Source organism: Diuraphis noxia, unplaced genomic scaffold, assembly GCF_037042655.1.
Source record: "Diuraphis noxia isolate RWA-SAM2 unplaced genomic scaffold, SU_Dnox_SAM2 contig0005, whole genome shotgun sequence".
In the NCBI taxonomy this organism is placed as follows: Eukaryota; Metazoa; Arthropoda; class Insecta; order Hemiptera; family Aphididae; genus Diuraphis; species Diuraphis noxia.
This window is the reverse complement of record NW_028301715.1, coordinates 15,077,656-15,104,656: the sequence shown is the minus strand read 5'-3', so window position 1 is coordinate 15,104,656 and position 27,001 is coordinate 15,077,656. Positions and strand designations below refer to the sequence as shown.

Below are 27,001 nucleotides of genomic sequence, written 5' to 3'. Positions count from 1 at the left end.
AATCTACATTAATCACTGCGTATTATATAATACTACTAAACAAGTGTACACGAAAGCCTGACAAATAAATTAACTTTTATTCTAATCAATATTTTAAATTTTTTTTCTATATAACTTATTGAATCGTGTATTACACGTAAAATATTTATTTTTTTATTTTTTTAATACTGAGACTTTTTTTGAAGTAATAGATTTATTATTTTAAAAAGTAATATTACTTATTTAAAAGAATATTTTGATTTTATAAAATGTCTATTTGAAAATTTTAATAAAATATTCAAAAAAAGTTTAAATACACTCTTTGAACTTAAAATTATTTTATAACTGGATCAATTTTATTTAACTAAAATAATGAGATTTCAAAAAAGTGGAATAAATAAACTATATTAAATTATTGTTTTTATGATCAACATTTTTCAAAAAACCATACATTCTTAAAAAAAAATCGTCTTTAGACAATTTAATTTGATTTTTAAGACCAAAATCAAAAAATATTAATAATATAGGAACTTAAAGTTCCACTATCATATATCATTCATCATACCTATTATACTATTATAGACGCAATTATTGAATTTTGAAAAAAATTATACTTATTTAAATTAGTCCTCCGTTTTTTTTCTATTTAAAACGCATTCTATTACATAACACGGTCAGCAACGATTTGAAAAAATTTTAACCGTATAAAAGTAAAATATAAAATTACCAGCAATAGTACACTAAGAGCCTTTTTTTTTTAAATAAAAAAAAAAGGAATTCAATAATTTTTTTTATTTTTATTATAAATAACCTTAAAAGTATCGGCACTACATTTTTATTCAAATAATATAGATGAGGTAGCGATGTTTTTTCGTATTTTAAAAATAAATGAACCCTCCACTGCATAGTATAATATATTATTATATATGTACGTATAGTGTTGTATGTTTACCTATATCTCGAAGAAACCAGAATTTCCATATACATATATACGAATAATATGATACGAAATCGTTATAAGCTTTCGGTGGAAATTATAATCTATATATATTATACTAATATGTTATGAAACTTTTGACTTAAATTACATTGCAAATGGCTTAATCATTATATGAGTTCCGTTTTGGTATTTGGTACAATAGCTTACTGTAATTCAACGTAAATGTAATCAATTTGTGTCTAAGTCCTAGATGAACTTAATTAATTTATAACCATACGCCAGATAATATACACTTATATACTATAGGTTAGCTATTTGTTATTTGATGATTAGTTTGCACTATTTGCAGACATATATTACAATATATCAATTTAAAAAAATGAAATTATATAATGTGTACCGTAACCGTGTCAACGTTCTATGCACTTACATATAAGTATGCAAACATCAAATTAGGTACAACATTTTTATAGCGTGCCTATACTACACGCGTTATTTGTGCATGCAGAATGCAAACATATTGTATTCCCATGGCTGCAATGTTTTCAACCCGGGTCAAAAATCGTCGTGAAACATCCGGGTAATCAAGTTTTTATTAGAAATTTGAATTATTTAATATCGCTAGGTAGTTATTGAAGCTACGATCGTTCTTATTCTTTGGTACAGTTGAGCCGGATCCGAAAAAAATGTACAACTAATCGTAATAATAATAATTCTTTGACCGAATAATTTTTTTTTTATTCATCATTTATTTTCTCGTTATTTTTAATTAAAAATAAAATAAATAAATGCTTAACATTGATACCGTTTGTATTTTTTTTTTTAATATATCTTAAAATATACATACTGTTAAATTAAATTTTTATTTTCGGAGAGAAATACTTTTTGTATTATAATAAGAATATATTTGGGCATTGTATTTTATAATATGACGAAATAAATAAATAGTTATAACTATTACTTATAAATTATAATTTAAATCAGCATTCAGGCATTTAGTAATCGGAAATTCAATAGTTGAAGCATATTAGTTTTGTCAATGTCATTTTATGATGTTTAACAGTTATTTACAAATTTAATAGGATTTGTATACCTACTAGAAAAACGTATATTATGTGTATAAATGTACCTTATTTTATTCAATTTCATGCGTAGTTACTTTATTCCATAAACTTTTACAACACAATGTCTAAGATTCATTTCAGTGGAAAAAAGTTTTCTGAATTTTTTTTTAAAGGATATATGAAAATATGAAAATTTAGTGGCTTCCTTAATACATTTTCTAAATCAGTTAAGCATTACTTAGCTAATTTTCATTAAAATAAACTATTCTAGATGCTATAAATAACCATTTGGGTTAAGTACCAAAAAAAAGCCTGTAGGTACTTAAACTTTTTCTAGTAATAAAAAAGTATAAATTAATTCTCAGCAATTAAATCATAAAATATACCTACATTTACTTATTTTTCTTGAAAATGTTTAATAGGATATTTTGATGGCACAACGTGAGTCATCATTCATATAGTCCAGAATTGAGAAACTAAATTGTTACCAACTTAGAATTTTTTTCTTCTTGTGTTAGAAAAATAGAAACAAATAACAAATATTATAAAAGGAAGGTGCTTTATATATAACACATAAAGACTACTACGAACCTCATATTTTGTATTTTTTTTTCTTATAAATTGGCTGTTTTGTCTATACACTCTATAATGCGTTAAAAACTAGTTTCAAAGTAATAACAATACATTTTACAATTCTAACCAAGTATATAAAATAATACAAACGAAATATTATTGATAAATCATATTATATATCATAGTTAATTTTTTGTTTTAAAGACACATTAAGTATATAGGTTATACGTGGATAAATTCATAATGTCGATGTTAATATAATATTTCGAAAGAACAAATATTATATAAAAATAAATATTTAGCTGACTTATTAAGTACCTAAATCGCTTTATAATGCCTTATAGGCACTTAAAATATAACGTAGATATGGCGAAAAATTGTTGAACGGCGACAGCGCTTATTACGATATAGAATTGAATATTCGATTATATGTATTTTACATTTCATACTTCTATAACCTATAATAAATTATTATATTTAGTTAATACTTTGATACATATAAAAAATAAAAATATCTATACTTATGAGTTGAAAACGAAAGATGTCAGATAAAATAAATTACCTAGGGCATTATATCATGTGTATTTGGAAGGCTTTATATCAACCAAGCCCGCACCTAATACGCTTATTTTGAGTGCAACCCCAGTCGGCTACATATTAAAGAATCATTATTATACAGACCATAGGATATAGACCGCCTAGACGATATTTTTTATTACTTTATTAGTATCTATACTGTTTACATGTTACATTCATTTTTACTTCATATTCGTGAAAGCTTTAAATCGAACTTATTCATCTTATTGAGTAAATATCATATTTCCATTAGTTTGAAATTTGCACACATAAATGTATTTTTTTTTTAAAGCTCACCGACTTCACTCTACTTAACGGTTTGAATTGTATATACAGAATGGCCCATAATAATTTTTTAACTTACATGGTGTTTATGGTCAATGGGAATACAATACTTCCTGTTTGACGTTAATGTTGGTGTATATTCTATATACATATACTCCAATACTCTATATACACCATAATATACAAATTATCGTACCAAGGTCGTCTCGCGTTATTATCTCTAGTTTTTCTTTGTCTTTCTTTTTGCTTAGCGTGTGCTACGACCGTGGATATTTCGGGTCAAATATAAATCAAAGTTGTATATCGTATTATTATATAGTATAAATGTAATTTTGTAATTTTCAATGTTTTCTATTGAAAAATTGACGCATTGACTCGGATCTTATATACGTACATATAGTGTGATGAGCAGAAAATAATTAATCGTTTTTACATTATCGTGTGTTGCTTTAAATCACTGAGATCTAAGTTATTGTGTACTCTCAATATTAATACTAGGTTTAAAAAAAAAGTTATAATAATTAAAATATTAGTCTTCGAACGTCAGACCTTTTCAAAAAAAAAAACGATCTAACTTAATCCTAAACTACTGTATAACAGTATTGACCATGTACAATATAGTACGTTATAAAGTAGGTGGATAATCCACAGTATGCAAAATCGAAACCGCAAACTAACCGAATTTAAATACTTAACACTTTTCACTATTAGTTAGTAAATAATAAAAAGGGTTAATTGAGAAATTTAAAAGAAATATTCGATAATTCGATAATTCGATGGAATAGTTTTACATTTTTAAAAAGTATTCAGTAAACAGAGGAAACTTGATATTATTTAATGTATACATGTGGTGGAGCAGTGGTTTCAAAACGGTGCTTTACCCACTCGACTTATGTAAATTTTGATATTTTCAAAGATTCGTTTACGTTGCCCATATAGTACTCCAGGCCTCGAATGTTATGCATTCCACTTTTATTTGCATAATCTGTTGAGATGTATACCATAGCCTGCAGTGCGTAAAACGAAAACACAATAATTTCTCAATGGTGTGCAGGGATATTCGTTATTGTTTATTTTGCTGTTTATCTTAGGAAGATAGTCATTGTGATTTGTTGTTTTCGGAATAAAGTTGCAGCGGGCGCGCGGGCGTATAAAAAATATATAATATACAAAAAAAATTTAGGAGGAAAATTCGTGCGCACACCACACGAATATATAATATATATATTGTATAATTACAATATAATAATATGATTTGATTTCTGCTCAAACGTGCAAATCGGCATTTATCATTTCAATGAAGTACTATTACCTATATGTATACCTTTATTTATATGGTACTTACCTATACATCAATATAATAGGTAATAATAGTAATAGTATATTAATATGTCGATAAATCACCGTTTGCATCATTGGATGTGCTGATGTACTTACGCTGTGAGAGAATTCGACGGAGTGGTTAAAATAACGAGTCTCGTATTGAACGTCATTTTTCATAATGATGAGAGAGAGAGGGAGTATGGAGTCATGTCACATAATATATTATAATACTGTGGTTATAAACAAAAAATTTACGAAAAAAATTTTATTCGCGTGTTCGACATAGCACTAAATTATTATGGACTATATACCGAACGCCGATAATGCCCGATATATTATATTATTAAGTATACCTATAGGTATATGCATATAATATGAATAAACTGAGGTTCACTCGTACTAATGTAGGTGTGTGTGTGTGTGTGTGTGCGTGTCTATATATGTAACAATACGTAAGGCGGTCTCGGGGCGAGAATATATAAATATCGGTGGCGTGCGGTCGCATGGGGTCGAACTATACGCGGGAACACTAGCTGGCTTGGTTTGGTTGGGTGGTGGTGCGGGTTTTCCGTAGTTATGCGGTCCGTTGATCCTCGTGTACACGGGAAACCTTTTAAAAACTCGGGTGGGCATCGGCCGACGTAATAATCCACCGCGGTGGCCAGTCGTTTCCGGCTTGGCGCGAGTGGGTATATGTACGTCTGTGCGCGAGCATTTACCTATATATATTATTATTATGTCATATACAGTCAGCGCGTGAGCGTGTTAATAAAATACGTAGATATAGTCGTTCTATGCTTTTTTTTAGGACTATTATATTTAAGTTTTGTACAAGAAATAGCTAAAATGGTACGGCCGTCGTCGCTTTTGCCGTACATCAGCTGCGCGTCGTCGTGTTTGCTTATGATGATGACGACGGTGGCGACCGCCCGCGCGACAATAACCGTGAACGTTACACATCTGTGCAATACGCGGCCTGCGGTAACAACCATGACCGGAGCTTCGACTCGGCCTACCATCGACTACGGTATGGCGTCTTTGCCACCATCTAATAAGAACCTGATGAAGACTCGGTCGTCGTCGCCTCCTACTGCCGAAACCACGACCTCTTGGTCGTTATCGACTCCTATCGAAAACCAAACGGCTTGGTCGTCGTCACCGCCAATTGAAAATCCCACGTTTCGGTCGTCACCGCCTCCTGTCGAAAATTTAACAGCTCGGTCGACGTTATCAACTACTGAAAACCCTACGTTTTGGTCGTCGTCACCTCGTACCGAAAATCCAACGTCTTGGTTGTCGTCGCCGTCTTCCGAAAATCCATCTACGACAATGTCGTCGTTGATGTCCACCGAAAACTCAACGACAGTGTCGACACCACCAGCATCATCTACCGACAACAGGACGACGTCGTCGTCTTCCGACAACCGAACGTTATCGGTGTCCGGTATAACTGAGTTCCTGTTGGCACTCCGTAAATCGGGGATTATGGGCTTCACGTACGGCAGCCGGACTGCCACCGCCACCGTTAGACGATCTTCCGCGTCGCCGAACGCGTCCACCGGACCAGCGGCACTCGGGCAGATCGCGGCATTTCCCAGCGCCAAGTTCCGCGAAAACGTCAAGTTGGACCAACAGACGTCGCGATCCGATGGCGGTGAAGGTTCCGCGGCCGCGATTGGCCTGTTCGGCGTCGGGATCGTGGTCGGTGACGTCGGGCTCCGGTTCATCGGCGTGGCTGAGGACGCGATTATGTGGCACAGTGTGCCCGCCGAACTCATTCTTGACCTCTTTAGCAACCCGTATGAATGGGACGTCGTGGCGAAAAAAGTAACGTGGCCGACGAGCATACATAATTATATTATTATGTCACCTATATACCTTATAGTATACTTATATTTAAAATTCTTAGTCGCAATAATTAAATTAAAAAAATTCGTAATTGTATTTATATACATAATATTTAACATCTTATATTAACCATATAAAACAGAAAAATAAAATTTCTAGAAAATCCATTATCCCTCCTCAAAAAAAAAAAAAAAAAACAGCCCACATACTTAACAACTACAATATTGAGCCAATGAACTTGACAGTGCTGCTGTTTTTCTCCTTTTTTCCGACCATATAATATTTATTAAAATCTACTTATTATTTCGATCGGCAGGTTAACAATGTTAACATAATATACGTCATATTATGATATTTTATATTTTTATTCGTTTGAGTTCGCGTGAATAAAACTTTTTATTATATTATTATGTCCGTATTATAGTACAGACAGTAACGACGGTTTAAAAAGTATTAAGACGATTATTTACACATATAACGTATTATATTGAAATATGTAGTATGCAATAAACACAGGGGGTCCAGATAATCAGGGCTGAACTTTCAAGTGCATATCTTATCCGCGGCCCTCTTTGTACAATGCGCAACAGAAAACTACAATGGAATTTGCTTTTAATCTGAGTTGCTCTCCTCTTAGCTTAGCACTATGCATTATAATATAGTTTAACGCTCACACACCAAATACTTTATATAAAATATAATCTATTCAAGTGTCGATCTATGATTATTAATTTTGTAGTTTTAACTTTTTTGAAAATATAATTTTTACATAATATATTGTCATTATAATAAAATACCATTTTTGAAAATAATATATGTTTATATTTTTATAATTTTTTTTTTCGTTGTTATATTTTAATTGTACTCTTTTGAACGAAAATTATTAACAACATGCATTTTTAATTTCATATTCAGAAGCAAAATAACTTTCCTAAAAGTTTGAATAAGCGATGATCAGTGCCAAAACCTATTTGATCAAAATAAGATTTTATAGACTCTGCTTGAGAATATGTATTTAAAATGCACGTTGTCATTTTAAAAAGTAAAAATTAGAAATTTATAACGATAAAAATTAAACTTTTTTTCAAAATCTTGATTTGTAATGACATGTAAGTATGTAGCTAATTAAATTTTAAATTAAAGTTAAAACTTTTCAAAATAACGAGTTTATAAACAGTTAATGTATCACGTCTTGTACATCCGAAATCTATAAATTCTCCACGCCAAGGATCTTCAAACTTTTGGGCAACCCCTTCCCACTTCTTCTCACAATTTTCTTATTATTTTTGAAAAACCTTGAGGCCGCACTCATAGTATAAACATGACGTATTAAATTATTAAAAAATATATGATGTGTGCTTAAAACTAATTTGGGTGTTAAAGATCATCCTTGATGTCTACATTGTAAGTACCTATACAAACTACGTATACGAATGTGCGAAACTTAAACGGAACCATCTGTACCACTCGGTATATTTTGCATCTTATATTTTATACTGCAATACGTATATATAAATATCACACACCATAATAAACACCTTTGTGCTGAACGTATACATAAACGCATACATAAAAAAAACATGTGACTGAAAAGAAATAGACACATTTCTTTTATATATATATATATATATTATACAATATATAAACACGCAGGCGCGGTGACATTGGAAGTGGTAGGTAGCTATAAAACCTATATTGCCACGGCGGTGTTCGGAAAAATTTATTAGAAAATTATGCGAAAAAACAACGATCGGTAACATCTCAATCCATCATACTTATACTTACTTCATTCATTATTACACCTAACTATATTAGTTTATTTTCGTTGTCGATCGAAACTCGTGTTTAAATGTTTTCAGATCTTATCGGAATGTTGGCACCGTAATACATTATATGTTTACGTACTCATAATATATATATTTTGTTTATTTCACTACCGACGAGCATAAAACGTTGGTGTTATTTTTACGACCCAGTATACGACTGTTAATCGAATAAAACGTGATAAAATGTCGTAGTTCATAAAAGCCTCGAAAATATTAGTATCATATTTTTTATAAATATGATATAACTGATTGGTATCATAATATAAATAATTTACCGATATTCGTTCTTTGTATATTGTAAAAATTTAATAAGCCAACCCAATCAAATAATTTGTATAAATCTAGTCAATATAGGTACGTCTTTAAATATTTATTTCATAAACTGAATTTACATTTTACGCAATCATACGTTATGAACCTACAATAATACATTATTGATAATTATATTGCACGTATGTTATAAAAGTTTTCCGACAATAATAATTTACTTTGAAGTAATAAGTTCTGCTATTTATTTAGGTATGTTATAGTTACAAATATTTCGGATGGTTTTTATTCAGTGAGTTATTTATAAATATTAAAATTATAGTTCCTCGGTATACAATTATTATTATTTTGTTAATGTAATTTGGGAAATCTATATGATATTTTAACGCCAAATTTAAATTATAAATCATTATTTTCAGCACTGTAGATTGAATCAATTAGTTTAATTATTATCTTAGAATGATTTAAACCAACACAATGATATTACATTCAATAATTGGATATTATACGTACTTCGTCGGTCTACAGTGCAGTAAACCATTATTCCTGATAGATCATCTCTTGTTTATAGTTACCCGGATAGTTGATATATATTATATACATTTAAAATCTTCAACCATTAATTTTTAACTTGAATAACACTGATGTGCATTCGGGCAGTATTCGGCCATTTACTTCTAATAATAATAATAATAATAAGGGCAAAGGTAATAAATCGTTGCGGGTATAAAGTATAAACCATCGTTTGTTATACAAAAAATTTGTTTTTACTAAAGACATGGATTTGTTTGATATACTTTATATGATAAATAACCTGACCAATAGTCTGCATTCATTATGCAAAATATTACCAAAAACACAAACAATAATTTATTTTAGCCATACCCAAATCGCAGAACAAAATCTATGCTTTTAAAAGAAAATTTTTTTCTCAAAAAGGGATAATAAACTATTGTAAAAATAATCGTATACATTACACTGCTGCCGTCCCTTTTTGAATATCATTAAAGGGAATAACAATGCAATATTAAAAATGTTAATGATTTGAAACTCCGACCTGAAAAGCGCTAATAGGAGCAAAAGTTATGACAATTGGTTGTGACGCAATTGTCCGTGAACAGTTGAATAGCTAAAACCCTTACAAGAAATACATATTATATGTATTTTGATAAAACTAAAATCGATGCATTGAGTGTTTGCATTAATTATTACAAAATTGTGGTTTGTTTTTTTCTATATTAAACCATCGTAAACAATGGTGCATTTTGTTGACTATCATAACAATATATTTTGGCACTTTACATCCAGTTTTGAAAAAAATTATATTTCATCTACTCCACCAGCTATTCTATTCGTTCTTGTGAAAAATACTAAAATCGAATTTGAATACGAATACGAAAACCTCCATTCAGAAAGACTCAAAATGCATTACAATATCATAATAACATTAAATTTATTGCTTTATAATATTATTACGTTTTGACATACTTAATGTATATATTATTTTAAATGGCTATATCATGAAATAATTTATATATATATAAATGTTATAATATACGACCAATTTCGAATATACTCGTAATTAGTACTTAAGTAGAACCTATTTAAAAAATGTATTTAATTCAAAATAATGATTTAGGTAGATGCACAACATGTTAAGAAGATAAATTGTACAATTTAATATTTAATTTTCAAGTTTCTCCTGACGCGGCTATCATAATAATTTTATAAATTAATGATATATTTTTTATTATATTTACTATTTAGCAACCATAGTAGATTCTCCTCCTTTCGATTCTAAGTACCCCACTGATCACAGATAATTACTATATATTTTGTAATAGGTAGGTAGTGCCACTAGGTACTCTTGCTATGCTGTATAGATGACTGCGCATAATTAAATACAAACATTTCTTTGTGCATCTATAAGTTTGCCACCACAAAAGATTCTTTTGATCTCGATTATCGGAACGTAAGAATGCAGAACAGAGAATAATCAATAATGTCCATAGTTCAGTTTAACTCTTCCTATTGCTGTCAATATATTTTATAAACTCTTACAGTTAGTGAAACCCGAAAGAATTTCATATAAGAAGCAGTAAAAAAACTTCAGTACTCAAACCTACGTTCGGAATCACGATCTGTTAATCTTTAGAATTTACAAATAAATGAATTGGTTTTACAAACACATTTCCCAATAGTAATTTAAAATTAAATTACAGAATATAACACCGAAGTTTGAATTGACGAGTAGCGATACAAACCAAAGCTGTGATTTGAAATAAACCATAGCGACTTTAATTTCGGTCACAGAATTATATTTACCAGTTTAAAAACTTTGGGCAATTTAAGTTTTACTTGCTAAAAGTAAAATCAAATGTATACTCTCAGTCACGAAAACCTAAAAAAAAACCTATTCCAACCTTATTATAGTTATTAGTATTAAGTACTTTAAAAAATTAATGAGTTCTGGGCAAGGTATTTTAACTGAACGATGCTGTTGTTTGAAATGAGAATTTAAAAAAAAAACGAATAATTATAATTACTATCTGAGGTATCAAACACTTTTTTTTGCCATCATCTGAATATGAAAAGATTCAAAATTAGAAACTTTAGTTCAAAAAACTATTAAACATATGGTTTAATATATGGAAAGTATTAAAATATTTTAGCGTTGTGTAAAAATTAAAGCCTTCTGAGAATGGTCCCTTGTTCATGTTTTTATAATCTCCTTAAAATAAATAAATCGCTTTTTAAAAAGATTCAATTATGATCTATAATAAATTAATTGCACGTAATATTTGAAATTGATGTTCTAGTCACATATAATAAAATCAATAAATTATATCAAAGTGTTTTAAATTAATACCTAACGGAAATAATCAAAGTATCAACATTTTTGTTTCATATGTAGAATAAATTAAGAAATTATTTTGAAAACTAATACATTTCAAATGTCTCATATCACCATTTATGTAGGTATATACCGTGTTATTTAAATAGTTTTGTATGAATTTGAATTTGGTTAATATTAATAAAAAAAATACTCAACTTATCCAATATTTAAAGACGATAATAAAAGTTTACGCTAAAATAATTATTGTATAAATTCAATGTTATGCTGTTAACAATATTTTACTGTGTAATATTATTTTTATGGCTTAAGTTAGTTTAATAAGTAATCGATGCGCTGAACATAATATAAATGATGAAATAGGAAATTTGTTAAAAGCTAAATTATTGAAATACTATACAAGTAAATATTTAGATTAAAATGAAATGTGTCTCATTAAAATATAGTAATAATATAATGATTAATTATTATTGCTATTAAAAATCTGCGTTAACTTTTTGAGGGTTGAAAAAAAACTAAAAGATCTTTTAGTACTAAAAAAGTATTCCCTGGTGAATTTATTAAAATCAAAACTTTCACAGGTATAATAATTTAAGTTTAAAAATTTAACTAACTTAATTTAGAAGGAATAATTTACTTCTTTGAGTTTTAAATATACTTTGCGGTTACCAAAATAATTAAATTAAAATATATAAATAGGAACCTATATTATCCGAAAATACATTTTATAATAATGTGATAAGTTAAGAAATTTATATTATTTGAATGCTTAAAACTAATACACAAAGCTAAAATCATTTTTTTTTTTTTTTTTTAAGTACGAATACATTTAAAAGTTTAGGAAGTTTAAGTTGGAATCCATACAAATAGTTACTTGACACCGATCGTACTACGATCAATACGATATGGTCCGACGATTATAAAATCTAATAGTACATCATATTATATAATTTTATAATTATTTATCAATACTGTTTAATACTTCCGCTACCTTTCGTGTATGCTTTTCTACCGTTGACATTTTTAAAAACTTATCGATTCCCGTTTTCGTGGTCGGTCGAGCTCGTATATATATATATATATATATATATATATATATACTATTCGAATACCTAAATTTGTTGTATGGTTTCGAATTACATAGTAAAATACATATTATTACAATATTATTCAAAAAGATCAATAACTATTTGTTCTCAAGAGAAATTATTCCAATTTTCGTGTTTTAATAATATTTTATGACATTTTCTAGATGCTGCCATACGAATGGCCGCTGGCTGTGGTCTGCGCCTTAATGATATTTTGCGGTCTGGTACTAGCACGATACGGCGTGTATTGGCAGAAGCGGTACAAAGAGGCTAAGTGGTTAGGAGACACTGGCTGGGAGTCGGGTTGCAAAAAGGGTGTGTTGGTCATTGCAATTCAAATGCTTCTACTTATGTTAGGGTGAGTACGTCACCCGTAAACAAAACCAACGGATAATTGTTGTTTGTTATACAGTTAATGTTTATTTGTGTCAATTAATATTTGCTTGACGATAATTGTAAGCGATTATTACTATTATAGAGCAAAGTGGACAATAATAGGTATTATGGTATTATACGTTTATGTTTTTAGATTTGTATTTTTCAAATACAACGTTAAAACGATAGGATTAAAAATTATTATGATCCTTCTACAGATTTTAAAACCATACACTGCAGATCGTACTCTAAAGAGGCCACTTATATGAACGTTCATAATAGTTTCGAAATAATTTGAAAAATAAACCACAAATAGTATTGGTAATTGGTATTGAGTTTTTCTTTTTCCATTAAAACTATCAACTTTTAAATTGTTTAATAAAACTTATATTGATTTATTTTGATATAATATAAAATACGTATAAGAAGCAATGACTATTGTATTTATTACTAACGAAAAATATATTTTATAATATCGTTTAATGAAAAAAATGTAGTCATTGTTTTTCATTCTAAAATAATAGGCCCGCTTACCCAACTCCAGGTCGAGTCCACGAGATGAAGTCTATATATTTGGGACTATGTGAGTAAAACAACTGTTCAAGGTTTATCGGAATTTGTGAATGAATGGAAACGTTTATAACGACCGGACTATTGAACATCACATTTATTGTAATTTTTTCTTTTTTTTTATCAAAATCCGCTCTTATACTCCTACGAAAGAAAGCCTTAAATTCAGCCCATTGAAATTTCTATGGTAGGTAGTCTATAATATGTGGTGACCTAAAGACGTACGAACTCATGACACTGGCTTCTATATCTATTTGTCCGTAATAAATCGTTTCCTCTAACACCAGTAGTGCACCCTTTCATTAATTTTGTAAACGGTGTATTAATAAAGCCTGCAGTAATGGTCGACGACACTCGACGTACGCGTTTTATCACAAAAAAGCAACAAACTATATGTCTTGTTATGTAAATCATTTTTTATCGTTTTCTTAAAAATTAAATTGGTTGTTAAATCCATTACTATTTTTAATCGTTATACACATATATTATTATATAATAATATTATATAATTACTTACGCGAGTATTATATATGTCTAATAGAGTTTCGACCAACTACATAATGTATTTAAATACAGTTTGGTGTTAACCTACAATTTCAAATAAATGATTCACTTCCACTGTTGGTGTTATCACCACATTTCTATACCAAAATAATTATTTATTTAAAGTCCCCACTGATGTGCATAATTTACGATGGGTACAGCTGTGTATTAAAGTGACTATATAGTGATAAGTTTACTTGATCGCAGGGAGACGTTAGCCTAACCTAACTATGGTGGTGTAATTATTGTACTACTATATGTCTTTGAATAGTTAAACAATGATTTTGTCTTTTTGTGATCACAGTCCCTCAAAATAAAAATAATATATTACGTTGAAGAATCCGGCTCGTGTATGCAAAAATGTTTAAGATATACATAGAAGCATTGCACACACAACGTCACCATGGAATGCGGAACTGTGTTATTCCTGAGTAATATCCAAGATCTGAGACCTCCATTTCAGAAATTTCTCAGAAGTCTCCCGAAAATAATACAAAATACCTACCGTTATTTAGCTTTTAACAAAACATCGACATTGCCATATCCTTCTATCTCGTCGCTATACTCTCTTCGCTATACTAAATCACCAAGAATTCATTTGTACATTGAGATATGTACTTACGTATAATGACTAAATAAATAGTATATTAGCTTTAAACGAATATTATTATGGTCTGAGAATACTCCCGTTTTATCAAAAGAAAATTTTTTTTTCCAAGATTTTCTATAGTAAAATTACTAAAATTGCAAATAGATAAAAGTGTCACTAATGAGCAACTCATTTTTTCAAGTTTTCGTGTAAGATATTAAAAATTAACAAAATAATAATGTATTTTATATTGTAATTAATGATTCTACTTTAAATTGATTTTATAATTTTATACGTATACCGCTGTATCTTTATACATAATTATATATGATTTACGTCAATGATCAATGAAAATCATTGACAGGTAAACACGTTAGACACTATACAGTATAACAATTTGATTGAATTCCTTCTTTGAAGTGACACTATACTATTGAATAATTGTATTCAAATAATTTGTGTATATAATAAACAATCAAACAGTTAATCACAAAAAATTATTACCTATACATAATATACAGTAAAATTCTTAAAAAATTAATTAATGTAATTTTTTTATTTAAGCTTCAACAACTAAGGTTATTAACATTAATAAAGATACATTGATATATTATATAAGGTTGTAAAGTTTAGCTTTTTGTAAAAATGTTGTAATGCTGCTGTAGTTTTCAAGATTGGATCCAAGTGCTTCATATAGATGATCCGGAATGTTTAGAGATGTTCTGGCATCGGCGTAGTAGCGGCAGTGTAAAAGGATGTGTTTAACGGTAAGACCTTCCCCACAGGTTAAACAATGGGCAAGGTCTTCACGTCTCATGAGAAAAAGCTATGTGTGAGCCACGTATGCCCAATTTTGAGTCTATTGATGATGACTTCGTGACGTCTTTTGGCGATGGGTGCTGACCAAAATTATTTTGATAGAAATTCGTTTTCGATTTCGTTCAATTTTGTCTGTGACGATGTCCAACGTAGTTGCCATTGTTGCAATGTAATTTTTTATTTATCTGGATCACGCAATAATTCTAATCGTATTGTAATACTTATAATTTCACCTATATTTATTTTTAGTTGGTTAAATAAATTATTTTGTTTCGCTTTAAAAATTTAAGATGACTGAAGAAACATATATATAATATTCATATAATATTTTATAACATATGCTTTTTATTTCCAATAAACACATTTTAGTGAAGTAAAAGTGCTTTAAAATTGAATTGTTGTCTAAATAAATAAAAATCACTTTAAAATCAATTAACATTGTTTTAAAATTTCACTTCAGTATTATTTTTACGATGTAAAACTTCTATGAAAAATGACTTAAATTCGCTAACATTAAACATAATATGTGTTTCAGATAATTAAACATATTTTTACGTACGTGGATTAACTATTTATTAATACACGAATTATTTGTACGCATAATTTATAATTTTATTTCGACTAATCGAATAATTTCACGTTGAGACACAAAACTAAATCCTTTCGTTTTTAAGCTTGTTCAATCTTCAATGCATTAGAACATAAAGTTCAATAAGAAATATCATTAATATATGTGGTTATATAGTTTCATCACATTTCTTATAGTTACTTTTCAAATTCGAAATTTCTTATAAATCATATTAATTTTCACATTTGTAACTAAATATTATTTTATATAAAAAAAGTTAGGTACTTACAATCAATATCTTAGCTGTATAATATATACATATATCAAAAAAAATGTATATGTTATATTATTTATACATATATTATGCGAAGTCTAAGAATTCTTGCGGACTTCAGAGGGCGAAACTATAATAAAGGTCCTATAAAATATTCTGTACTAAAACGAATGATGAGTGTTGGAAATGTCGTATGTTAGTGAAAACAGGAATTCCACCTTTTAAATACTTGGCGTAATAAGACTGTACATTAAACGGGAAACCGGATTTATGGTGTAAATATTTCGTGTCCGGGAAAAAAATACGACCGTTATAAAGTTCACGAAATGAGTTCAACTGCTCTGAGAGCTTTGTACAAATCAACTCGGCAATTATATTCTATAATTGGGCGGTGCAGTTTAATTTTATTTATGTCTTTCGGTGCGTTTAAAATTCCCAATACTAATACCGTACCTACTTAATTATTTATTATGAATTCAAATTACGTGCATATATTTAGAGCCGGCGCTTGCGGACTGTTGGTGACGAACGAGACCATGGGATCTGCTGTATCAAGTGTAGGAGACCTAATAGAATTTGGTGTCGGTGATTTGGTAGACATGTTCTCCATAACTCAAAAACAGATCAGAACCATAACTGTCGGATCAATGGATTCCACGACCGATGCGGTTTTCACGAAATTAGACGGTATGATAATATCTAATACTACAACCTAGCTATATTATAATGATTCATACAATTTTAGTTCAATAATAGCGTATACAATAACAATATTATATCTGCTTAATTTATAAATGTTATAAATAATACATAAATTAATTGAAAAATAATCATCAACTGATATTAGATGAAAATGCAGCAAACTAACTAAACTTTATTGGAAATAAATAAGTGTAGAAACAAAATTCATATTAAAAATTAATTGTGAATAATATATTATAATATTCATTATGGAGACAAATAATACCACAAAAAATATTGCTATTGGAGTCATAAACATAGAATAACCAAGCATATAGAAAATAAAAAGCATCTTTAAATATGCTATATAAATATTAATTGAAATATTCGGATAAATAATGCAAGCCCGTTTATACATTTTATGATGTAGTTGACATCTAATCAGTTATAAAAGTAATATTAATTATAGTTAATAAACTTCGTCGTTTTTATCCAGATGATTAATTTAGTTTGAAACTACTTAAAAACAAAATTTAAACAATATTATGATTTTTCTACAGTAATAATTATAAATTACGTAAAGGATCTTTCAACCCATTGATATTTTGGTCCTTTTTATAAAAATGTGGATATCCTCTTTCAAGATTCCTATTTCCATTTTGAATTCGTTGAAAATTTTACTTTACAACAGACTTGACAATTTTTACGTAATTCAATTATATGTCAAAAATATTTAATTTTAATGGATAACAATAATAAATAGGTAATTAATAAAGAAATTATAAACGTCTTCCAATCGTTGCAAAATATACTTGTCTTAAAATAATTGCTGCTTATTGCTTATATTTTATATTTATAAATTGGTATAGTTCCGTCGCCCAAATCACGTAATATCCCAATGCATACAGCGAATATAAAGTTTTAACGTTCATTTTATGAAATATACAGTCCATTATTACAATAAATCATTGGACATAGAAATATTGTTGGTTAGATTACAGTATTACACACTAATATGATTATTATTATTTACATTCACAGTTCAGACAAAAGTATATCACACCCGCTCGAACAAATATTTGAATGAGGAACGCTAAATATTAAATAAAAATAAATTCGCTATTTTTTAAATATTTTGTATTAGTTGCAGTTATATTTTCATTCACATCATATGCTAATTTACAATAATATTATAATTAGTGTAGTATTAAATTTATAATTCGAAAATTTAAACTTAAACTTGTATGTTTATTCCGGCCGATCATTGTTGTTCTTCTTGCCATTCGTTTTCATTTCAGTCTATGTTATATCATATTCCAATATAGATTTAAAAATGGCTTATTTTATTGATGGGCGGCAATGGTAATTTTTAAGTAGAGAGATAATCTAAATGGATAAACTTTGACGTCACTTCTAATTATTTCTATAGATAATTTTATAAGATATATATATATATGGCTGTAGGGCATAAAATTAAATTACCCGTCCCAATTGTGTATACTTTCCCCCTTTAATCTATCATCTTAAACAGATTCAATATTAAAAGTAAGTTTTTTCGCTCGATTTTGACATTTTACGACTTTTCAGTTTTATAACCCTTTGATAATAAAACGTGCTATGTTTAACAAGTAGCTTCCATTTTTTTCCATTTTCTCTTTATGATCAATTACAAAACGGCAACTCTTAAATTCCTGGTTACTTAATTTGTTGATTTTATAAGCTATTTATAGAAACTTTTTTGCATTACATTAATAGAAAACGATTATTTTTAATTAAAAAAAATTATTAATACTTACCATTTCAAACTTATTTTACCTAATAAAATATAATTGCATTCGAGTGAAAATTTGTTAAATAAATAAATAAATTCATTTAAGAATTACAAAAGTGTATTGCGATTGATAGAAATTAAAATACGATTTGAAAAAAAAAATGCCCATGGCCATTGAAATGCATTAACTGTACTTTGTTGATGACTAAACTTAATCACTAAAAATATACAGAAGAATAAAGAATGTCACCCTTTTTTCATCAATAATGCAACTGTTCAATATTTGATTTTTCGAGTTTTTAAATATACTTAAATACCATCCCCTATATTAAACGTATTGCCATTTTTCATTTTTGTATTACCTAAGGAGTGTATCGAGCAAATGAAACACTCTATTTCTACTGTAATTTATTTAGTAGATATTTTTTCTGAAAATTTTAGGAAGTCAAAATTAAGACTTGAACAGGTAGTTTTTATTTATTTAAATTTGTGTACTAAGGATCAGGTTCATGGGTGTATTCAAAAATTCTAAAACTCAGAGAACTAATAAATTCATTATTGAAGAGAAAAAAATGGGAGTGATCCGTGCTTGGTGAATAATCTTGTGTGTATCTTTTGATTAAGTAGGTCATGCGGAAACTTTCAACGCCTTTTCTGAAAACTCATGTAGTTTGAAGTCATCAATAATAGTATCAATACAGTGATATTTGCAAATATTTCTCATTAAATCTCAAGGGGCATATCATAAAATTGATTTGAGTATATTTTTTTAATTACACCTTAAATTTAAAAAAAATACATCACAGATGATAAGATATAAATAAAAACGCAGTAGGTACATGACATTAATAATAATAATATAATAAAATATTTTAGTTTGACGATGAATAGTTGTACTTGAATATTTTCCTCAAGTAGGTGGTATTCTATGTCAACTCCTATTAGAAAATTGTGGTAAATACGTGGAGCAGTTATTAATAATATTTGTTTTCATATTTAAAATAAATTATAATCATGTATAATTATTATGCATTAGATATTTTAATTTAATTTTATAAAATTTTTCTTACAATTTATAATTAATTCGTTGAAATTTATAAATAAGCTTAATTTTTAATTTGTAGGTAACCTATACATATTATTTTTATATAGAATGTTCAAATTAATTATTCATCTCCTGAACATTTACATTAAATCAATCAAATAAAGAACAAATATTTTTGATTTTTTTTTGTTTTTACAATGTTCTATTTAATCTGTTGCAAAAAAGAACAATAAAAGCAACTGAGATAATAGATATTAATAAAAACAAAAATTATAAATTTAAATTATTTAAAGTATAAAGATGTGAAAGTTAAAATGTCTTCCTAATCACACAATTTTCCTCTGTTTATTCGATAAATCGATAAATATGGCTATACTATAGTAGCAAAATTGTGTGTGAACTATTTCATACATGTATTGCACAATAATATTGTAGGTACATAAAGTGTAAAAAATAACTTTTTATATACACCAAATCCAGCATAACTATTATATGGGTATTTCACAAAAATTATTATTATAATTTTTTTTAATTGCATTAAAGATATAAAACGTGGAATATTTTTCTTATTGAATAAAATTACCTTGTAATATTAAAGTTGTAATTCAAAATAAAACTGTGACAGTCACTGGAGTTTGGTTAATCTGAGCAATTCTTTTTATAATGTTTGAAAAAATTTCATACATTTGGAGTAAGTAAAATAAGAAAATAAAATGTCATATGTTATAAAAAATATGGAAAAAAAACCCTTCGTTTGTATAATAAAACAATACGTAGTCCATAAACAAAATACAAAGCGTAAAAGATTAACGATTGGCGTATACTTAATGAGGCGAGTACTCAAAAACATGAAATACGTCTACTGTTTATATTTATATGTTAATTTAATTTGTTTATAATCTGCGTCCTCCTGCAGTAATTTAGTGGTCTACAAATCGTTCTTTTGATTTAATTGTGTAGATTCTCTATTACAAGGATTCGTACTTAACCAACCAACATAAGTAGACCATGAAGAACTAAGAATGTAATTATTTACGAGCTTTATTCTTTGAAATATCTTGATAAAGCAAAATAGGCTTTCTAAACAGCTTTATAATAAATAATAATACAATTACATAAGCCGATACATAATAATTTTATATCTAACTTACTTAAATATAATATCTACAATTCTACATGTAAAAAAATCAATAACAGTTAATTTTATATGTATATTTTTATTTTTTTAATTCATTTATTTTGTTTTTAGACATAGCAGAGCAATTAGGAGGATCAATCGAAAATGATATATATGGTCCTAGTCATAGATTTGGTTCAAGGAACAATGTTTCTAGAGTAGTTCAAGGTGATGATTGACCGTTACTCATACAATATTATTATAATCTGTAGGAATAATGTTTGACTAGTTGTATTTTAGACTTTCAGAAGATATTTCCAAAAGCAAAGGATGTAATTTCCCAAGCCGAATTAGTCAAGGAAGACATTATTAAGTACAACAAACAAATTATTGAATTGAACGTTGAACTTCAAATGATACCCGAACGATGCCCTCTTGAAGTTTCAGCCATGTGTGATATGATTTCCGGTAACAAGTTGCAACCAGAGAATTATAGGTACTTGGTGAGTAAATACTACGTCATGGAAGTTATTGGCGTATTACCGTTCTTATTGATGATTGTTTACTGTTCACAGGATGATTTGATAAATGAAGTCAGAGGCGTTTTGGAAGTAGAAAATGATGGGCTATCGAGTTTGCCATTGACGTCAGCTGAAAGTGCCAACATTCCAAAGGCTCTATTCGAACAGACGGAAAAAGAGCGATGGCGTAAGTTAAATTACCGTTTACTGCAGATTATAACGTCTTTATAAGTTATAACCACTATGACTACTTAAATAAATGTATAATAAATATACCTATTATTGTAAATTAATTATAATTAAATTTTAAGGATATTAAAAAAATTTAAAATAAGGATGTAATAATTAATAGGATATACCTACGATGTTTTTATTACTTAACTGTAAATGTTAATGACTTATTTATAATCATTGGTAAATAAAATACTGGTCAACTCTTTTGTTGTTCTAGCAAGTAAATACGATGAATTATAATTTATAGTAGTTTAGAATCTAAAATTTAGATGACATTTTTAATAAATTAAAGTAAATTGTGTTTAATTCAAATTGTGCCGAATATTAAATATCATCTTATTATATTTTTACTTAATTTCCTTAAATACCTACTGAAATTTATTAATTATTACTATCAAGGTATAAAACAAGCTTTGATGGATCGCAGACGTCAATTAGAATTCTCAATATATCCTTATGAAAGTCATACACGTAAACTCGTTTCAAAATTAATGGACATGAAAGAGACAGCTAACAATTACTTTATGAAACTGAAACAAATAGAGGCGTATAGATGGTCCATCAGTGTTGGTAAGCTATATTTGTTATGTAAAATATACTTTTATTGTAATATAATATTATGTGCTACATACATAATTGACACAAATTTTTATGAGTACCGTATAGGAATAGCAATCGCTGCACTTTTAGTTTGGATTTTATTAGCATGCAGTATTGTGGTAAATTATTGTTCGCACACGACTTGGGCAAAATGCTACTTCTTTGGGTAAGAAAACTTAAATTTAAACTTTAAACCTGACAAAAATAACCTTACATTAGGTGTGTTCACCTTTGGCCAAAATACATTATGCATGTTATGCATAAGTAAAATATTTTTTTGAACATGAAATTTTAATTTTGTATTATGTCAGTTAATTTGTAATGATAAATTTAATGACATATATCATGTTCCGTTTGAATATTGAATGTTAAATATATACATATTATTTATGTCATAATACAAAATGAGAAAACTCGAGAAAGAATAAAATAAAACACAATGTAAATTAAACATCGATTAAATAACTTATACTACATCCTTGAAAACATTTACAACTTTTAACAAAGTTTAATACTATTGATTACTACCAATCACTTATTCAAAGTCTTACAGAAATGTGAGAAATGTATACGTATAATGATTAATGATGAACTATACTAAAGGTAATGTGTTAACCACGTTTCAATGATAACGATTTAAAATTATCTTCCCGAACGTATCTGCACAAGAATGGTATAATAGACAAAATTAAAATTAAGACCAAAAAAAAATAAATATATTTGAGTAACACAATATGTATAACTGGCGATGGATTATGGCTATTATATGTATAATGTGATTAAATGGTGTATTGTAAAAGATACCTATATAAATATATATATATATATTTTTTTTTTTTTGAAAAAAAAAACATTTAGCTGCGTGAGCACAATGAGATTGACCAGTTTAGCACTTTGGTCAGCGGCATTAGTGGGTTTGATATTAAGCAGCAACGGTGAAGTAAATATTTGTAGACCATTATATGACGAACCTATGTACGAAACTGTAACAAAAATAATGGATTGTCCGGCTATAACAAATGAACGTGGATTCTTTTCTTGGTTCATTTTTGGAAATGAAACATCCACGGCTCCGTTCAATGAAGTCATCGAGTAATTGAATTTACTTTAATTAATTATAGAAATAAATCATTATTTGGCATGTTTGTACTTATCTTGGGGTTCTTCTCCGTTATTTTAGATCGTGCAGAGAAAATCTTACAGCGCACGCAACATTTAATTTAAATAAAGTGTTTAACGTTGACGCTAGTTCAGATTACAACAAATGGCCAGGTCTTATGGATGCTCTAGAAAGTCTCAAAACCAAAAGGGTCCGCGTAGAATTGGACTTAAACAGACCACCGTCCACAACTGATGCACTGAGACCGATTGCCGAATCAACAAACTTGGACTTTGAAAAGTTTCGAAGTCTCGTAAGATTTATTTACACACAACTATACAATAATCCATTCTTTGTGCTTGAATATAAGTTTAAAATCTAAGACACACTGATAAAAAATATCCTAAAAGTAAAAGAATAAATGTACCTATATATTTATATAATGTCCTTAAATATAAAATAATTTTGTTACCGTCTACTTCCTACTCGTGATTAATGCTAACAACATAAAATCTTCAATATCCATTTTCAAGTCATTTCTGTTCATTTTAATTTAGCCCTTTGTAGCCGATAAGTGTAAAATCATTTTATTACTATTTGTTTAAAATTATGTCTTAAGTCATATCGATTCACGTACGACATGGTCACATGGCCTCAATAATTTAATTACATTTTACAGATTTTGGAGTCTTCTTTGGCTCTTGGTCGCGTGACTTTGCTACGCGATCAACTCCGTGCACTTTCAACACAAGCCGCCACCTTCTCTAATATGTTTAAAATGACATTGAAGCGCGTAGTGACAAATATTACAGATTTAGTCGAAAATGTGATGAGCCCAATGAGTCAGAAGAAAGTGAGAAGTATTTCTGGGTGTATAGATCAACTATCGTTTGGTTGATTACTCTCAAATCCGTGAATAACTATACTCTGTTCTAGAATATGTTACTATATCATTTAACATTAATGGAAGTCGAAATGCAACCGCTATCGGAATCTTTAAATCGGACCTGGGCAAATGCATATACTAGAATAGAAAATTCCGATTTTGATCAAATACTGCAAAAGGTTAAAATATTATAATTAATAATCTTAATAATCGTATAAATGCTTTGTTATACATAAATATTATAAAAACGCTGTATAATGAATATGATAATATATTTTGTAAACTTTTGATGGTTTTTACTTTTAAATAAGACTAAACGTCAAATTATTTCGTTCGAATAGATTATAGTACCTCACTGCACTTAAATATTGATTGAGCAAGTATTGAATATTGTGAGAAACGTTTATCGATAAAAATAAAATGCGTATTATTATATAATAATATTATTCACTATAAATATGAATTTTACATAGTTTTGAAACTAAAATATATAATTTTTTTTATTATTATTTTAAAACGTATACTGTTTTAGAATATGGCTCAATACACAAACAGTTTAAAACTGCTGTTGGACAAATATAAGGTTCACGTAACTGAAGCAGTAAAAATAGAAGCAGCATCGTGCAGGCCCGTATGGAATGTGTATCGAATTGGAAGAGATTTAGTTTGTAGGCAAGCTTTGGACGCTTTGGTGAGTTTTTAACAAGTTAAAATACGAAAAGTTATTTATTATTAAATTTTGATTTTCAGAATGGATATTGGCTTATATGCTTTTTCATCGCAATGTCGGTTACCGTCGCAATACCAGTTGTGAAAAATTTGAAAATATTTCATAAGTCTCCGCTAACTTCTATGTCACTTTATACTATACCTCCACCACCGGCTATGGAACTTATGTGCACGAATAGTTAATTTTCAAAACGGCAAACGTTTATCAAGTAAAAATATTATGTTAGATTATGTAAAAGTTGAATAAATAATGTATTAGCTCAGATCAATCTATATATAATATATAAAAAATATTTTGAAACGACTATCTTCATCATATAATATCAATCCTACGATTTGTAAACCTATAATGATTAATATAATATTGTAATATGTTTTGATTAGATTTTTTTAATATTTTTAATATTAATAAAATATAAAATTAGGTATTATAAATCTAATATATTATATAATATAGAAGCTATTAATACGAGGCTATGGCAATCTATAGTTTGAAATGCCAACCTGTTTTTATAAATTGTGTTAAATTAAATTGTATTTACTGGCATATGATGATAATATAAAGGAGTTAAAGTTTATATTACAGCATCGTACACTCGGTGACAAGCAATTATTTTATCAAACTTTGTAAGTATAATTATTAGAGAGATATAATTTAATAAGCTACCTAGCTACTGTATTGTTTGTTATTCCTGGCACCACACCATTTATATTTATCGCACCGCTGTGCCGCTAAGCAATCTGTCGGCAGTCTTTAATCTAAAAATTCGAAATTTATAATTGATATTTCTCTGTACCTCTTGCGCCTGGTTAAATATAATACAGTAACGCGTAAACAATTTGTAGAAAAAATAAGATCTTTGTTTGAATTTTAAATTGTATTGTACACATTTTTATAACGTATTATCGTATTATTGACAGTCAACAAGTCAACTATTACCTTTATTATAGCTTTTATAAATATATTGAATATGCTGTGTCAAGCGCAATCCTTCTTTTGATGTACCTATTTTAAATTATCATTAAAAGTTCATCTTGATGAGTCATCCTCTCAATATTTAATAATGGTAGGCATTAAATTTTTATAACAACAACTAAATGTGAGACAACTGTTGACAATTATCTAGAAAATGAGGTTAATTAACGATCTCAGAAAAATTGTTTTATCTTTAGTTTTAATTATTAACTATGCTACAGCAAACTTACTATAAACAATAAACTATTTTATTTTTTTTATTTTTTTTTTTTTTAGTATCCCGCGGCAACTAAGGCCATTGGAAAGGGGTACTGTAAGTTCTTATGGAACTGTAGATTGGTTTTACACGTGGGTGAGAATTTTGGCAGAATTTCTATTGGGGCACCCGTAGGTTTCTGCCATGACCCGGAGTGGGGGAGTAAATTGCCCTATTATAAAACTTTATGTTACGAACATTATCTGTGTTTGTTTGTTGTTTTTTACGATAGTTCAATTTGTAGCTAGTTATTCGTTTATAAATAAGCGTAAATTAAAAATGATCATAACTCAATTAAAAACTTAGTTACCTATCGTAAAAAAACCAACATACAAACACAGATAATGTTCTTATTAACATCAAGTTTCATAATAGGTCGATTCACTCTTATTTTTAAACTAACGGAGCTAAACACGTGATTTGCTGAGCGTAAATTTGCCATGTTGTGCACTTGTAAGACGGAGACAACAAATGGTTGTGTAGCGTCCTCTTAACGTAAACTAATAATCATTCCTATACCGGACCATACTTTTTATTTAGATAATAGGAATACTTTATTTTATTCATTCAATGAGATCTTAGAAGATAACGAAGAATGTATTTTAAAGATTACGTCTTTTTTTTTTTTAATGCACAGTATAATAAGACGCTTTAGTGGAAGGTGAAGTGATATGAAATATTATACAAGAGTTGAGAGAGAGTACACATGTCAAAATAATAAAATA

The 27,001-nt window shown here is 28.3% G+C and overlaps 1 protein-coding gene across 1 annotated transcript; it reads left to right on the top strand.

Moving 5' to 3' along the window:
* The first annotated feature begins 5,419 nt into the window (after window positions 1-5,419).
* Window positions 5,420-25,345, top strand: prom (prominin). The gene is made up of 14 exons (XM_015510200.2): window positions 5,420-6,567; window positions 12,788-12,981; window positions 16,861-17,048; window positions 21,108-21,203; window positions 21,276-21,478; window positions 21,551-21,683; window positions 22,130-22,300; window positions 22,397-22,496; window positions 23,189-23,422; window positions 23,511-23,742; window positions 24,109-24,282; window positions 24,366-24,494; window positions 24,848-25,006; window positions 25,066-25,345. The coding sequence occupies exons 1-14, from the start codon at window positions 5,434-5,436 to the stop codon at window positions 25,225-25,227; spliced, it is 3,309 nt and encodes a 1,102-aa protein (XP_015365686.2). The 5' UTR covers window positions 5,420-5,433; the 3' UTR covers window positions 25,228-25,345.
* The last annotated feature ends 1,656 nt before the right edge of the window (window positions 25,346-27,001 follow it).